This window comes from Pteropus alecto, unplaced genomic scaffold (assembly GCF_000325575.1).
Source record: "Pteropus alecto unplaced genomic scaffold, ASM32557v1 scaffold21, whole genome shotgun sequence".
NCBI lineage: Eukaryota > Metazoa > Chordata > Mammalia > Chiroptera > Pteropodidae > Pteropus > Pteropus alecto.
Genome location: NW_006436282.1, coordinates 2,992,551 through 3,008,760, shown reverse-complemented (window position 1 = coordinate 3,008,760; position 16,210 = coordinate 2,992,551). Strand labels below are relative to the sequence as shown.

Below are 16,210 nucleotides of genomic sequence, written 5' to 3'. Positions count from 1 at the left end.
AGACCCATCTCTAAATAGAGATGAAATTTGGAACTTTCCCTGTGCTTCCCCAACTGCTTAAGTTTGGCAACAAAGCAGGATAGGAATCACAAAGATGCATCAGACATGGTCCCAACCCTGATCTCTTTCAGGGTAGGAGGTTTTCAGAGAAGGACAATATAAGAACATAAGTAGCTACGATATAATGTCATAAGTGACAAAGGCCATATTTGAAAGTCTCAGTGAAGAGAAGCATCAGGAAAGATCTCTTGCAGCACATCTTTTATGCTGAACGTTTAAGGATAGAAAAGAATGCCTTTGGCAAAGATTTGTATTAAGGACATTTCACACAGGGGAACTGAGCAAGCAAATTCTGTGATGGAGTGGGGGAAGGTGAGTCAAATTTATCTTTTTTAATTTTGTTTTCAATTAACAGAGTTAAACCTGATGGAGAGAATGTATTACTGGAGAGAAACAAATTGATGGCCTTTTATCGTCGGGAGAAAAAAATTATGTATTTGGGGCAGCTCCGCAAGACTTAGCAGAGAACTTGTGATTCCTAACGTGTGCAATTCTTAACTTGTGCTGTTCCTTTAGGCTGTTTATTCTTCTTGACTGTCCAACGGCAGAGAAGCCCATACTTTTGAACACAGCTGATTGGCTACTGTAAAAGCCCAGCTCTGAGTGAGGACCAATGAGCTCCCGGAAAGCAGATTCTTGGAAATAGTTCCTGGCCGCAATGCGCGACATTGAGACAGCCTCACACTTGTAAAAACGGAAGAATTTGGCTTGGCCTCCAACCCACGCGGTCCCGGGAGCTGTCTCAAGTGACTGATCTGGAGCCCACCTATCTCCAGATGTCCGCATTGACCTCCTCCTATGCTTTTTACTTGTCACGGCCTCGGGCACTTGCGCCAGGCCACTGGGCAGGGTCCGCCGCCGGAGGGCGGGCCCCAAAGTTCTGTATCTGAGCCAATCGGCGCGGTCCCAGGCTCAGGACGCGTCTCCAAGTCCCAGTGACTCCTCCCTGGTGGAGATGGGGGGGGGGCTTGCGGGGAAACACATAAAACCGCAGGAGGCAGCTGGTGGTGGCAAGATGAGCACTTGAGTCTCAAGCCACTCATAGCTCTTCTGATTCACTGCTGGACTCCTCTACTTCGAAGCACCCCTGAACTTCAGCCCAGACCCGGGTGTGCGAGCCCTACAGCACACCTGCCCTCCTCGCCCCGGCGCGCCCCGCTCCTCCTCGATCCCAGGTTCTGCTCTTCGCAGCGTTAGTGCCCAAAACAGCCCCAGCTGCTGCCCCGCCGGTGGACATCAAGATGAGGGTGGCCCGCTTCGTGATGCGCAGCGCGGGCTCCCTGATTCCCCGCGAGGTCGAGCATTTCTCGCGCTACAGCCCGTCTCCGCTGTCCATGAAGCAGCTGCTGGACTTTGGTGAGCCGGGACGTAGGGCCCGGGCGGGAGCGCTGGGGCTGGGGCACTGCCTTAATTTTCATTCCCGGTGCAGGGAGGGCTAGGTTCAGTGCTTAAAACTAACCAGAGTATGCTTTCCTGCTAAACCCTGGAGCCTCGATGCCAGCACACTTGGCCTTTTCCTAGATCTACCTTCTTTCTGACAGTCTGTGCCTACAGGTTGAAGTCACTTGCAGCTCTGCTGATACTGGATGGTTTGAGCTCATCTTTCCTCTTTTTTTCTGTGCAAAGCTTCCATCAAAATACATTTTCGCTTTCAGTCAGCATTTAACAATAAACAAGAAATTTTATCCCCTCGTGGCATAGTACTTCTTGAAGATTTCTAATATAAAAGTAGCCTCAAATTAATTGAGATTTTATCCGTTATCCACCCTCTACAGGATACATCTCTGCGTTTCTAACAAATTTCTTTACCATTACAGTTTTCCATATATTTGCATTTACTGCTGAAAATATTTACGAGCTTTCTGCAGTAACTTTAGAAGGAAAATTTCAAGGATTTAAATGCGCTGTTATTTATCACTAGTCTGGAAACATCACGACTAACACCCACCCTGGTTATCTTCCACTCCAAATTCACATCTAGAACTCTTTGAAAGATGTCTCATTGACATTGTGGTGTTGACTGAACCCTGCACCCTTATGACTACTAAGAGCTGTGGGACATTCTGACTTCTTGGAAATGAATCTTTTTCAAAAAGAAAAAATAATAAGTCTCATATTGATCACTTAAAAAAAGGCAATGAAGAATATATTCTTGAATTATCTACAAACAGTAATCCAACTGAGGGCGGAAATAATGTTATAATAATGTGTGTATTCAATATCAGATAGTTAATGCTATTGAAATAAATCACTTAGACATGTTTCCAAAAACTAAACAAATTCTATTTATTATAGGTTCAGAAAGCGCATGTGAAAGAACTTCTTTTGCATTTTTGCGACAAGAATTGCCTGTGAGGCTCGCCAATATTCTGAAGGAAATTGATATTCTCCCTGATCAATTAATAAATACTGCTTCAGTGCAGTTAGTTAAAAGCTGGTAAGTAGCGAAGCATTCTGAAATGGCCTCTGATTTTCAGACAGTTATCTGAATATGAATTCTTCTAATATATTACCATCAATATTAGAAAACAGGTGATATGAATAGAAAAAACTTTTTAAAGGTGTAAAGAACTTTATTAATTTAGGGTAAGTTATTTTAAGGGCAAGTTGTTAAGCTAGAAATGGACATTTTTACCCTGAAAAAGTAAATACTTTCATGTTATAATTTTTACTTTTAGAAGAAATATGAAAAATAATATAGTTACAATTTTAGTTTTATATTTTTAATAATAAAAGAGTTTGATATTGGTAAGTGAATCCTATCTTAGAAATAGATATAAATGACTATTATTCTGATTTTGTTATATACAAATCAATTAACTGAGAAGGTGCTGGGTTCAAATCCTGCTTTTGTCTCTTCCTAGTTGTGGAATCCTTGGCAAGTATCAGTATCTTAAATTCTCTATTCTTCAATTCCTCCATCTAATACTGAAAAGAATGAAATATATGCCTCAACGGAATATTTGAGCGTAATTAAATTATATGATGTAATCTATTAAAGAGCACTTAGAAAAGTGCCTGGCACACAGCCAGCATTTAGTGTCATTTATTAAAATCTCATTTTATAAATAAGGGTATTGAAGCTTCGAGAAAGTAGATAACCCAAAGGAGCAGATTTTCAGAGAACAGAGCCAGGATATGCACTGAAGTGGATATGCACCAGAGCTTCACCCTAATCCATTGACTGTACAGCTTTTGAGTGTACATTGATTCAAGAAATATATGTATTACATACCCATTAAGTAATTATAATCTGAAACACATATTCAATCCATAGTATTTACTGCTGCTTTCAAGACTTATACTCACCTATGAATGAAGTAGGAAAAAATATAAAGCTGTTCTTAAAAAGTTGTTTTTAAATGCTTTTGCTATAAAAAATAAAAACATTTGACAAACGAAACAGAAAACCAAGTATCGATCTGAAATAGTTATATAAAAATTAATTTTAAGTTAGAAGGGTAAAGATTAAAGTTGTAGCTTTTTTTTTTTTTTTAAGATTGTTTTCCAAATGTTTTGGAGTTTTAATTTTAAACATAATGCTTATTTTATGTTTTCAAATCATTTGAAAAAGACATTCTATTTTTAGTCACTTATATCTGACTATTCAATTTTAAAACTTAAAGCACACCCGTTGCTCTATAGGTATATCCAGAGCCTGATGGATTTGGTGGAATTCCATGAGAGAAACCCAGAAGACCAGAAAGTGTTGTCAGAGTAAGTTCTATGCATTAGAATAAGTATCTAAAACTTTGACTTTTTCCAGACATAATTCTATATTAAGGGATACATATGCTATGATACACCTATAATCTAAGGAATATAAGCGAATGACATTTACTTGAACTTTCACTAACTGTAAATGTATTTTGGCTTAGTTTTGTAGATACTCTCATCGAAGTTAGAAATAGACACCATAATGTTGTCCCTACAATGGCACAAGGAATCATAGAATTTAAAGATGGCTGTACAGTTGACCCAATCACCAACCAAAATCTTCAATATTTCTTGGATCGATTTTACATGAACCGTATTTCTACACGGATGCTAATGAACCAGCACAGTAAGTTAGTTCATCATGGTCATAATATATAGAGATGGGTGTAGAATATAAGCCATACTCTAACTAGATGTTTCACTATTTATTGGGTCACATTCTTTATCAATGGTAGTTCTGATCATTATTATTCTGATTTTTATACCAATATTTTTTGTATTTTTCAACAGTTCTTATATTTAGCGACTTACAGACAAGAAACCCAAGCCACATTGGAAGCATTGATCCAAAATGTGATGTAGTAGCAGTGGTCCAAGGTAATTTCTAGATTTTTACATTTCCCTTATTGAGAATATACACTATGTGATTGACATATAGTCAGGGTGACTCTGTGAATAAATTTATATTCAGAGTGTTCCCTTTATATTTTTTAAATAATGTCATGAAGGTAAAGGGTTACACGTACATTTATAATACTATAAAAAATCCAAACCTTTAGCTAATGTGCCATATTCCTATGTTGTATTTGATTTCTGAAGTATGCATGCATATTCTTATTGCTATAGGTATAACTTAAACAGTGTCATAAATTTTTCTTCTATAAAATATTGAAAAGATATTTTTATGTACGTAAACTTATACTCTAATGCATATTTTAGATTAAGAGTAATGTACAAACTGAAGATCACTTGGTACAACTTTATTTCATTATTATGAAAAAACTTCTATTCCAGATGCCTTTGAGTGTTCGAGGATGCTTTGTGATCAGTATTATTTAACATCTCCAGAATTAAAGCTCACACAAGTGAATGGTAAGCTATAAATAAAATATATTTTAATCTATGAAAAATTGAGTGTTCTCCTGGTATAATTACTTCTTGTAAATACAATGCAATTTTTATGTTTCATTTTCCCCTTCTGAACTTGCCTAGAATTTGTACACTTTTTTTCTTTTAAAGCCAAGTTCTCTTTATCTCAACTGGAAAGTCCAATTGAGCATATTCAGTTGACAATTCATAAAGAACAGTTTGAACAAATAATTTAGAATTTAGAGTAAGTAACTAAGTTACGATATCTTAGATCAAAGAAAGATTGCTTACTACAGAATATGGGGGTAGGGGGAATTGAAGGCAGGGCAGAAGTAGGAGGAACCTCTTGGTAGTGGAGATACCATCCTAAAGAGGTTACCCACAAGATCTGGAAACAAAAATACTTTAAATTGCACTATAAGAAATAAGCCAGTTACAGAAGGACAAATACTGCATGATTCCACTTATATAAGGCAGCTAAAATAGTCAAACTCATAGAAGCAGAGAGTAGAATGGTGGTTGCCAGAGTCCGGGGAGAGGGGAAACAAGGAGTCACTATTCAACGGGTATGAAATTTCACTTACACAAGATGAGTAACTTCTAGAGCTCTGCGGTACAGCATCGTGCCTCTGGTTAACAATACTGTATTGTACACTTAAATATATAAGAAGGTAGATCTCATGTTGAATGTTCTTACCAAAACTTCCTTTAAATTCCACTATATAAGTATATACCATTTTCGGAAGCAGAGCATACTCTAACAGCCTTGACCTGAAAAAATGGTCTTCCCATTTTGCCTGAAGTGATTGCGTGACAAATGCAAGGCACTGTTTTTATCTTATCCCATAGTTGCTTCTTAAGACAGTGTACTTTAATTGAAATAATATTTTCCTTTCATTTCAAAGTAAACATCTTTTCCAAGTAATCATTATGCATGAACAATGTTTGTTGGTGGCAAGAGTTTAAAAATTAAGTTCAAATTAAGAGTAGCCTAACTCATGGATTGGAGACGTGCAAATGTAGTTGATTTCTAAACTGAAAATGAGTACAAATAAATACTGAAAAAGATCTCTAAGCATTAACAGCATTGTTGCTTAATAGTAGTACATAAACTGTTTGTACTGTTTGATGAAATAAAGAGAGAATCAAGCCAGACCTTATATCTTCTGATTCCAACTTTGCCAAGGCCTGGGGCACCAAAGAATAATACTTTTATTTTTCCTTTCAAACAGTACTATGGGTTTTTTGTTTTTGTTTTCTTTAGCCTCATGGTGAAATTTAAGTATATTTAGCCTGTTAGATTTAATGTTTAGGTGATAAAAACAAGAATAATCAGATGTGTTGTTTTCCCATGTTTATTGTGTAATTTCTATGTGCTACCTCAGTTTCAAAATATAAAAATTATAGCTAGTATTAATTTTTATGTTATACTGTAGACACATTTTTCTTCTTTCTTACGATGCATACAATTATAATTCCGAGATTGTCCAGTACAAAAGTTTTGGAAATAGAGACAAATAATCTATGTAATTAAATTTATAGCACCCCCATTGCACACTTCATCTGGCTCATGGATTTGTAGAGAAAGGCAAAAATTAATCATAGTGCACTAGTTAGCAACTGCAGCAGCATTCTGAAAATAAACCAGTTGTGTTTGCTGTTTAAGAGGGAAGGTTCTAGGATAGGATTTTGGAGTGAGTAGGATGAGGAGTATTCCAATCCTGTTTAAGTCCAAAATATTAATGAAATAGATGTGGAAGTTTATTTTAATTAAATATTTGTTTACCAATTCTAATGAGTTGACTTTTTTCTAGAAAAATTTCCAGGGCAACCGATCCACATTGTGTATGTTTCTTCTCACCTTCATCATATGCTCTTTGAACTATTCAAGGTATGACACTTCGCAATAATTGCAATTTTTTTTTTTTAATCTACTGGTTACATTCTGACTAAACAGAAGCCTCACTATCTTCTCCCAAGCATGCTTCTGTGCTCCTAACAGGAGAGTAGAATTTATGTTCGAAAGGGTACATAGGGTACCTTGTAGCATCAATATGTATTTGAGAGTGCACAGTCCGATTCATGATGTCTCAATGCTCTCTATTCCCATTATTTTATCAGATGCCCAACAAAGCACTATTCATTCATTCATTTGTTAGGGAACGTCATGAGTGAATGCTTCAGGAATTGAGAGTTCGTTACTTCCACCCCTACAGGCTGGTTGAATTCCAAATCCAGAGATTCAGGTCCAGAATTACTATCGGTGGCAGAGCCCCAACCTGAGTCTAGAATATACTCAGAGGACAGTCTGTTCCTTCAATGATCTACTTTAACGTGCTTATGAATCACCTGGGTGTTTTGTTAAAAGGAAAATTCTGATTCAGTGGGTCTGGAGTGAGACCCGAGATTCGAATTTCTAATAAGCTAATAGGCGATGCTGCTAGTCCAGTCCACATTCCATGGCGAGACTGCAGGGTAGTGTTTTTCAGACTTCCATGTGTCCATTAGAATCACCTGGAGGGCTTGTTAAAACACAGATTCTTAGGCTCTGCCAAGGAGATTTTGATTTTCTAGGTCTGAGAATTTTCACTTCTAACAAGCTATCAGAAGATGCAGATGTTAGTGGTCTGGGGTAGCCAGGTGTTAAAATCAAATCCTATTCTGTGTCCTAAGACCAAACTATAATTCTGTACTTACACCAAAAGATAGAGAAATGCCTGAAGCTTTGTGATGCTCCCAAGAATCCCTTGGACTGGGGAGGAAGAAGTCTAAAAAAAGTGAAATCTGCTTCTAATTCTGATGTAACTCTTCTCCAAACATACTGTTTCCTAACTTATTCGAATGTTAGTGTAATGAGGTAGTGATTATACTACAAACATCTGATCTGTTTTATTTCACTTAATATTTAATAAAAACCAGAAAGCAGATAACCTACTAGAAGAAGGTTAGAGAGGAAAATGGGTAAAATAAACTAAAACTATATCTGTATGAGATTCATCCAGTTACCTGAAAACTTGTTTGGGTTTCTTCTCTTTTAAAGGACAAAAAATACTTTTTTGTTAATTTGATTTATTTTTAAATTGAGTGGTTCAACAGAGTTATTTTGCCATCACTGGTAAAAGTTAAGATGATAATCACATGCAAATTGAAATTTAATTTAGAATTAGGTAGTATCCTTCTAAATAGTAACAACTTTTTTCCCAGCAAATTTTATAAAAGCCAATAAATTGGTTCAATGATTCACTGTTCATTTGTTATGTGATAGTCTTTGGTGTTTGGATATAAAATGTAATGGAAAGACAGAAAAGAGAGTGTCAGGAAATGGACTATAAAAACCAATTTCTACATTTAAATTAAGCTTACAAATGAGAACTTGACAACTAGCAGAATTGTTTTTCCATTAGACATTACTCCCAGGAGCTACATTACATGGTAAATGAACATTTTTCATTATACATCCTGTATGACACATTCATAAATAACTATTTACAGAGCTGTTTTAACTACTAAATTAAAAATGTATATAAGTATTTTGAATTGCCCTCTGTGCTGCTTTTATTTTAAACATAAAAACTAGTTATTTATTGTCCTTCATTCTTCTGCCATTGAATTCCTTACGGTTTTGTTTTCTTTAGAATGCAATGAGGGCAACAGTTGAACACCAGGAAAACCAGCCTTCCCTTACACCAATTGAGGTGATTGTTGTCTTGGGGAAAGAAGATCTTACAATTAAGGTAACCATTCTTTATTTTTCTTTTGAGTGTCTCTTGAGAGAATTAAAGAGTCAATAATAAGAAAGCTCTCTGAGCTTTGAGCAACAGTTCAAAGTCATATATACCAGGTGACATTTTTCTGTAGACAAATGTACATTGTTTATAATGTGTAGCTCTGATGACTTGTTTGTTTGTTTAGATTTCAGACAGAGGAGGTGGTGTCCCCCTGAGGATCATCGACCGCCTCTTTAGTTATACATATTCCACTGCACCGACGCCTGTGATGGATAATTCCCGGAATGCTCCTTTGGTAAGAAGCATTGTAGGGCTAAGTACACCCCAGCCACCTCATTCTGAAAGTAAAAGCAATAATTGCAAGGAAATATTTAGGCAAGTTATTCAATTTAGTTGAATTGGGCAACATGGGGGATATGAGAAAGAATGATAAAGCAAGCTAAAAATGGTGAAACAATTTAAAGGGTCTCTAATTGGAAGCAGAAGATGTTTACTTAGGTTCTAGGACATCAGTATGAGGGAGGATAATAACTCCCTCCTACATTTTGTATTCCAGTAGTCTTGGTGGTCTCTTTACCAATAACTGATCTTTCCCCTCTAGGCTGGTTTTGGTTATGGCTTGCCGATTTCTCGTCTCTATGCCAAGTACTTTCAGGGAGATCTGAATCTCTACTCTTTATCAGGATATGGAACAGATGCGATCATTTACTTAAAGGTATCCTTTGAATTCAATAGAAAAAATCATATTTCTGAAAAGTTTGCTTCTTTTACAGCCCCGAGTTCTTTGGTCTATAATGAATACCCCAAACTGAGTTAAATGCAAGTTATTCTGTTTTCTCTTTGGTGTGTGTAGGTATACTATTTAATGTATAACTTACTGAAAAGGAAGTGGAGCCAGGCTACCTGTGTCACTGAAGCAAAATCGTTGTCCAATAAGTACTTTAGTTTCAGATGCTCATGTGAATTTTTTTAAACACAACTCCTTTGGGGTCTGTGAGAAGAGCCATACTTTTGTTTTACTTAAATTTGTGGGAAATATATGCTAATAATACTCTAGGCTCAAAAACAACTACTATCAAGATACTCAAGACTTTAGCTGACCCTGTTAGAAATTCAGGGAAAGGAAAGCTGACTGCTCACAAGTTGTCAGTGGGATGCTTAGCATTTTCTGTTTAAACTTTAAAGCTTTTTCTATTTCTGATAAAGTTTCAATTCGTTAAAGCCACTGTCCTGGTTCTGTTTATCATTTGCCAACTATTTCGACTGAAAATGTATTTACAGATATCAGCAACTAAAATGTTAAGCTTCTCGGTTCCCATTCTGTGCCAAGGAATTATTTGTCAAATGGTCTTTGGCCATCTGAAGTAATTAATGCATTCATTTCTTAAATGAACCAAAGTCTTCAAAGTATTGGGAAAGATTAATAGATTATGTATTTATCGTATCAGATTTTAATAGATTAGTAGTATCAGATTAGGTATCTTACTTTATCACAGACATGAGAGTTTTACTTGGAAAAAATAACTTTCCTATTCAACTCCATCATATCAGTAATATCCAAACAAGGGACATGTATAAATATTGAACACAAATTCTATTCCCTAACTTATAATTGTAGATATACTATTTCATCTCCTATAGGATAGAGATAATATTTATTTTTTATTTTTCTTTTTTACAGTGCCTAACATACTATGGGCTTTGGTGTGCTCTTATTACTAAATCAATTAAAAGAATGTATTTGAATGTTTGACTACTTAGCTCTAAATTTATATTGAATAATATAATATATTGAATAATCTCTTCAAGTATCAATTATATCATAAATAATTTCTTTGGTTTGACTTTTTTCCTCCTTCTCCTTTCAGGCTTTGTCTTCTGAGTCTATAGAAAAACTCCCAGTCTTTAATAAATCAGCTTTCAAACATTATCAGATGAGCAATGAGGCTGATGACTGGTGTGTCCCAAGTAAGGAACCAAAGAACCTGGCGAATGAAAAAGTGGCCGTGTGAAGAGAGACACTCAGGACACTTTAAGGGATCAAAGTGCGTCTACAGCAGTGCTGCTTCTTGAATGTTTGCATGTGAACTCTCGTTCCCTCAAAAACAAGCAACAGCAACAAAAAAACTTCTTGACAGGACACTGAAAAGAAGAGGAACAAAACTCATTTCCGTGACCCAGGAAAGCACAGTGCAGGACAATAGGAGTTAACAGCTAGCCAGCTCTTTATTCTTTTAGCTTAGAATAATGCTTGGGTTGATATCAAATCCTAAAGAAAATAGAAGCTTCACTATCTTCTTTATCTCTTTATCAACAAGAATGGGAAAGGGAGTGAAGTGAAGATATGGGCTAGCGGTTGCAGTAGACTGATATTTTAGACCTCCGGTTGACAAGGTATAAGGTATTAGTATTTATTGATTATCGAGTGTCAATTATACCAGTATTTTCCTGCCTTTCAAAAGAGTAAGGCTTAGTTTACACTGTATGATTAGACATGGATGTAAATGTACATTTTGTATGTATCTATGTGCTCTAGAGAGGAAAAACTGGTGACTAAAATAACATTTACTTTGAATGAGAAATGAGTTCAAACGTTTTATTCAAAGTTGCAGCCAAGGCACTGAGCCTATGTAAAAACTCAGAAGAAAGCCTTTTCTGTTAAATGCGGGGCCTTGATTATGCTGCGGTCCCTGTTCACACTTCACATAATAAGTGAACACTTACTGCCAGGTGCCTAGTCTCTGACGAATTTTAAAATATGCACTGAATTCAGGATGTTGGTGGTTAGAGAGAATGCCAAAGTGATAGCAAAAATATCTTTCACCTTGTTTTGTTAGTAAGTGAAACAGTAGATTGGAAAAGCTAATGTTTGAGCAAGAAATTATATACTCAGAACCTAACTCAGTAGGAAGAGCTGTTCTCTACCCTGCAGTGGCGGTAATACAAAGGCATCCATTTTCTAGGTTTAAAAAGATGTATATTTGATATGCTAAATTATACTCTCTACACTCCAGCATTAACATGTCTGTAAAAAATTCTGTTTATCAAATTGCTCGAGAACACTAGAATTTAAATACTTCTTGGAGTAATTTTAACAAGTAGCCTAGGAGTAAGAGGATTTCATGCCAGGATGTTTTCATTTGTGAATCATTGAGATTAAGCGCTAATGAATGAAAACTATAATGCATATGGAACATTTGGGAGTTCAGGTATAATGTGCATGTTGACAGGGTAGTCGAGTACATTACTCGTAGAGAAGGAATTAAAAAAAAAAAGGAGAGAAGGAAGGAAGGATAGATGGGAGGAAGGAAAGATTGGAGGAGGGAGAGAGAAAAGCAGGGAAGCAGAAGGCAGGTGTCTTGCTATATTCCCCACAAGTTATTTCAAGAAATGATCCACATTTTCATGGATATATTATTAGCAAGAGGACGAATTGGTGTCTTTCAAAACAGTATGACTTCTTTAAACGACTCTCTCACTCATATAAGATATTAGCCTTTAATGAGATAATAAACTCATTTGTGTCAAATTGACATTTAAACTGGGATGTAGAAAAAAAATGACTTTTCTGCATTGGAAAATAATCAGTACTGTTTGTGCGTTGAACTTAACATTTTTGTTTAATTTTTTCATGGCCTAGTGTTTTGGTGCTTCTGGGAGTGGCCATAGAAGTCTCAAACTATTTGTAAATTTCATTGTCAGATTTTTATCATCAGAAGTCCTAGATACTGACTTCTTGATGGTGGGATTCTGGCTTATGCATTTATTGATTATACAGAACGATTTGCAATAGGTTATTTGACTTTTCAGTTTTTATTGAAATTTAAATAGTTTTTTCATGTAAATAATTGTATTTACCAAAGATTTAAAGCAGTCGATTAATTAACCCAACACTGTGAAGTATCTTTAAAACACTAGAGGAAAAGAAATGTTGGTACCTCAATAGCATCAGCTGTGTAAATGGAGTTCTGTAAAATAGAAATAGTCTACATGGGTATTTGTGAAATTTGTGAAGGAGCTTTAAGATCTAGTGAATGGATACTGAACATTCAGACTCACTTAAATTATTAATGTATAAATTGTGTTTTTGCCTCCAGGCTTTGTACAGAGAAACGTGATCATTTTTATAATAAATATTTTATTATAATAGTAGACATAGTCTTTTAAATTTTTTTTCTCAAATTAATGACAAAGTACTAAGAAGAATTTAAGGTAAAAGTTTTCCTCACTTTACATTCAAGCCTAATTTATCTACGTTTTGGGTATAACCTTTAAAAAGTGTTGGAAGCAACTTAAAATCTTAATTTTTAAACAAAATTTAAGTACTTTCTGGTGGTCCATAAATTTCTAATCTTCCTATACTCCAATACTACATAGTACAGTGTGTGTTTATCCACATGAATATATTCAGTAATCATTTTTACAATGCACATTCTCAATATTTTTTGGTACTTTTTTTTAAGGTTTCACTTAAGGACTTTATTTACATAACCAATACAATGGAGTACCAAAATAATTACCTAGATAATTTAGGTTCCCAGGCAACTTCTGGATTAAATAATATGAAAAATAATAAAGTAAAAATAGGATAGAAATTAAGTGGTGACATGTTTTATCTTTGCTATCTTAATACTTTCTTTACTAAAGTAATCTTACTTTATGTTCAGACAACATCCTTTTTCCCACCTTCGTAATGCCCTTATTGGTAAAATTTTGCAAATAAAAAAAGGAGAAGGAAGGGAGGTTGGAAGGAAAGAAGAAAGGGGAAATTAGAATAAAATTAGTAGAATGAATTTGCCATAACTGAATTCTAACATCTTGTCAGAATATCGTATTTGAATAAAAATATGCCATAAACCTAAGACATTAAATCCTAAACAAACCTGTGCTAAAGCTTTCATCAAGGACTTTTTCTTTTATTTGACTCTTCATTTCTTTTCCTGTCATGGAAGTACTGTACTATGTGTCTATGTGCACGCATGTAAACAAACACACTTTTTACCTTCACGCATGTACACACACATGTAAACGTGTATGTTCACACGAGACTTAGCTGTAAATGTCCTTGGATTAAGCTGCTTGGAAGGTAGGGCGTTCCTGCACTCCATTGGCTCAGAACCTTCATATTTCTATAAAAACTGCAAGACTTCATTCAAATCCCACAAATATATCTTTTTGACAAAGTTAATGTGTGTACCCCAAAGGATACTAATTTTCAAGGTCAAGCAGGCTGAATATTCATCAAAAATATCCATGTACTAGTTTCTCCTAAATCTCAAACTTGGCTAGAAATGGTAGAAGCATTTGATCTTAGCTACAATGACATGTGGAAAGAGGTAGAGATCATTGTGAGCTCATAGCTTGGGCATTGACCTTGATAATCTCTTTACATATTTCCTTACTATACTTTCTGGTTCTGTACATACACTTAGTTGTGTAACAATCGTACAAATTACATGGAATCTCCAGGTCACTTTGGTCTGTCCCCCTGAAAGAATTGAAGGACTTTCATAATTTCACAGAAGTTTGTGGAAGAAGTCCCTAAGCCCCTCAACTTGAACACTTAGAGCAGTATGCTTCTATCTCCATTAGCATTCCAACCATACATAGCTTTTTTGGATTTTTCACTTTTTACCTTACATCATGGTTACTTAGGCACGCAATAAACATTCCCTGGATAAATACATGAATAAACACATAAATTTTCTATAGAACAGAATCCTTGCATTTAAAGGCAGATTGAAACTTTGTGTTAAATCAATGAACATCAAATTTTGTAAGATTTTATGCTTTAAATGGTATACAAGGAGTTTTACAATATTGTAGAAACTCTGAAATACTTTTCCAAACCAATTAGATTGCAACTGTTCTTTTCTTCTCCATTGGTGGCCTTTGGCCATTGGAAATTATCACATATTTCAAAAGAAATAAAATGATGGGTAAAAGTTATTAGAAGTAAGAAAATTTCTTGAGCAAATAGGTCAGTTTTTCAGATTTTATGACTATTCTTCTTGTTTACTTTGAACTCAGATAAAAAAATATTACTATTCATATTTCATGGCTGCTTAATGGAAATGAGCAACTGTCTTTTGATGAGATTTTTCAGTTCCTACCCAAGTGCAAACAAACATTAAATGCCACTTAAAACCAAAAGAAATGTCAGTAACCTTGAAAATATGTTGTTTATTAAATGATGTGAAAATAATGTGAGCTGTCTTAGTGATAAATCCAGCAACAAAATAATAAAATTTTTCAACAAATTATGAGACATCATTTTCAGATTTACTGCGATCATTTAATATAATGAAAATAACACAAGATGGGTTATCAAATGATGCAATAGAGCTAGAAATTATTTGTTAGCATACTGTTTTTCATAAATGTAAAAGGATGGTTTAATCTCTCAGCAATAGCCAATTGAATGTTAAAGTCTTGAATTTTTAAATCAATTCCATTAAAACTATTTATTTTAATGTGTTTCTAGCCCCAAAATACACTTCGATACCTGATAGAGTTGCCTTTAACTCAGTCTTTTACATTCATTTTTAAGAATAACAAAATTTGTCTACGGCCATGACACCCTGAACGCGCCTGATCTCATCCGATCTCAGAAGTTTAACAGGGTCAGGTCTGGTTAGTACTTGGATAGGAGACCACCTAGGAATTCTGGGTTCTGTAGGCTTTAAAAAATAATAATAAAATAAAATAAAATAATAAAGGATAACAAAATTTGTATGAAATTATAAATTTGTCATCTGAAAGTAAAATAAAAATTTGAAAACGAAAAAGAAAAACCTTATAACACATTTTTAGACTATTCTCTTTACTTGTTTGAGTTTCAGCTTTCTCTTCTACCTAAATGAGTTCTAGTTGTTTAAGGAAGGCACTTCTAAAGTTTTTGAATCTGATGATTCTTTACTGAATACCCAGCCTCCAATCTCTCTTCAGTTCAAACTAGGCTTGTCATAATATCACTATCCAGCTCAAAATCTTTTGCTGGCTTCCTGGTGTTTAAGAATCTAATATTTACAGTTTTCGACATCATCAACCTTACAACTTATATCTTTCATTACTGAACCGTTCAGTACGTTGTTTTCTAAGTCTGGAACAAATATGTTTCCTTTTGCTTACTGTACATATGCCTTCTTGAAATGCTCTTCCTCTTTTCTCTGTTTTCTTTTTTTTTTTTTCCCTCCCTATACACTGCTTGGCCTTCTAGACTCAAGTAAAGTTCCACCTCCACGGACTGGGCACCCCACTTCAAAGTGATCTCTCTCCCAACTTCCTACTCTAAACTCTCTCACAGTCAGGGCCATGTTAGTATTTGTCACATAATTCCGAAAGTTGCTAGTTAAATATTATGGAGAGATATAATGTCCAGAAACCCAACTAGATTGTGTTCCCTGCAATCCATGACCATGAATTATATATATTTATATAAAAATCATGATGTTAAGCCTGTCTCTTGTATGGTAGACACTGAACAACATTTCCTGATTAATATATTTTTGATGAGTTAGGAAGACAGAGAGCATCAGTTGAATAATTTCTAAATGAGCAAATTATTCTATAGATCTAAAACTAAAGCAATCTATTTTAATATTTTTTAAATTGCC

The 16,210-nt window shown here is 35.0% G+C and overlaps 1 protein-coding gene and 1 pseudogene across 1 annotated transcript; both read left to right on the top strand.

Annotated features, from left to right (window-relative positions):
* The first annotated feature begins 1,026 nt into the window (after positions 1 to 1,026).
* PDK4 (pyruvate dehydrogenase kinase 4) lies at positions 1,027 to 12,702 on the top strand. Its single transcript, XM_006911919.3, has 11 exons — positions 1,027 to 1,416; positions 2,356 to 2,497; positions 3,706 to 3,777; positions 3,939 to 4,123; positions 4,288 to 4,374; positions 4,792 to 4,869; positions 6,681 to 6,757; positions 8,502 to 8,600; positions 8,779 to 8,889; positions 9,196 to 9,309; positions 10,463 to 12,702. The coding sequence occupies exons 1-11, from the start codon at positions 1,302 to 1,304 to the stop codon at positions 10,604 to 10,606; spliced, it is 1,224 nt and encodes a 407-aa protein (XP_006911981.1). The 5' UTR covers positions 1,027 to 1,301; the 3' UTR covers positions 10,607 to 12,702.
* Positions 12,703 to 15,157: 2,455 nt separating this feature from the next.
* On the top strand, positions 15,158 to 15,276 carry LOC112479887 (annotated as a pseudogene).
* The last annotated feature ends 934 nt before the right edge of the window (positions 15,277 to 16,210 follow it).

Bases quoted from the DNA above. Each gene is read 5' to 3' on its own strand.
- PDK4 (XM_006911919.3), top strand. From the start codon at position 1,302: ATGAGGGTGGCCCGCTTCGTGATGCGCAGCGCGGGCTCCCTGATTCCC. The intron at 6,758-8,501 runs GTATGACACTTC...TGTTTTCTTTAG, and splicing joins TGCTCTTTGAACTATTCAAG to AATGCAATGAGGGCAACAGT. The intron at 8,601-8,778 runs GTAACCATTCTT...TTGTTTGTTTAG, and splicing joins AAGAAGATCTTACAATTAAG to ATTTCAGACAGAGGAGGTGG.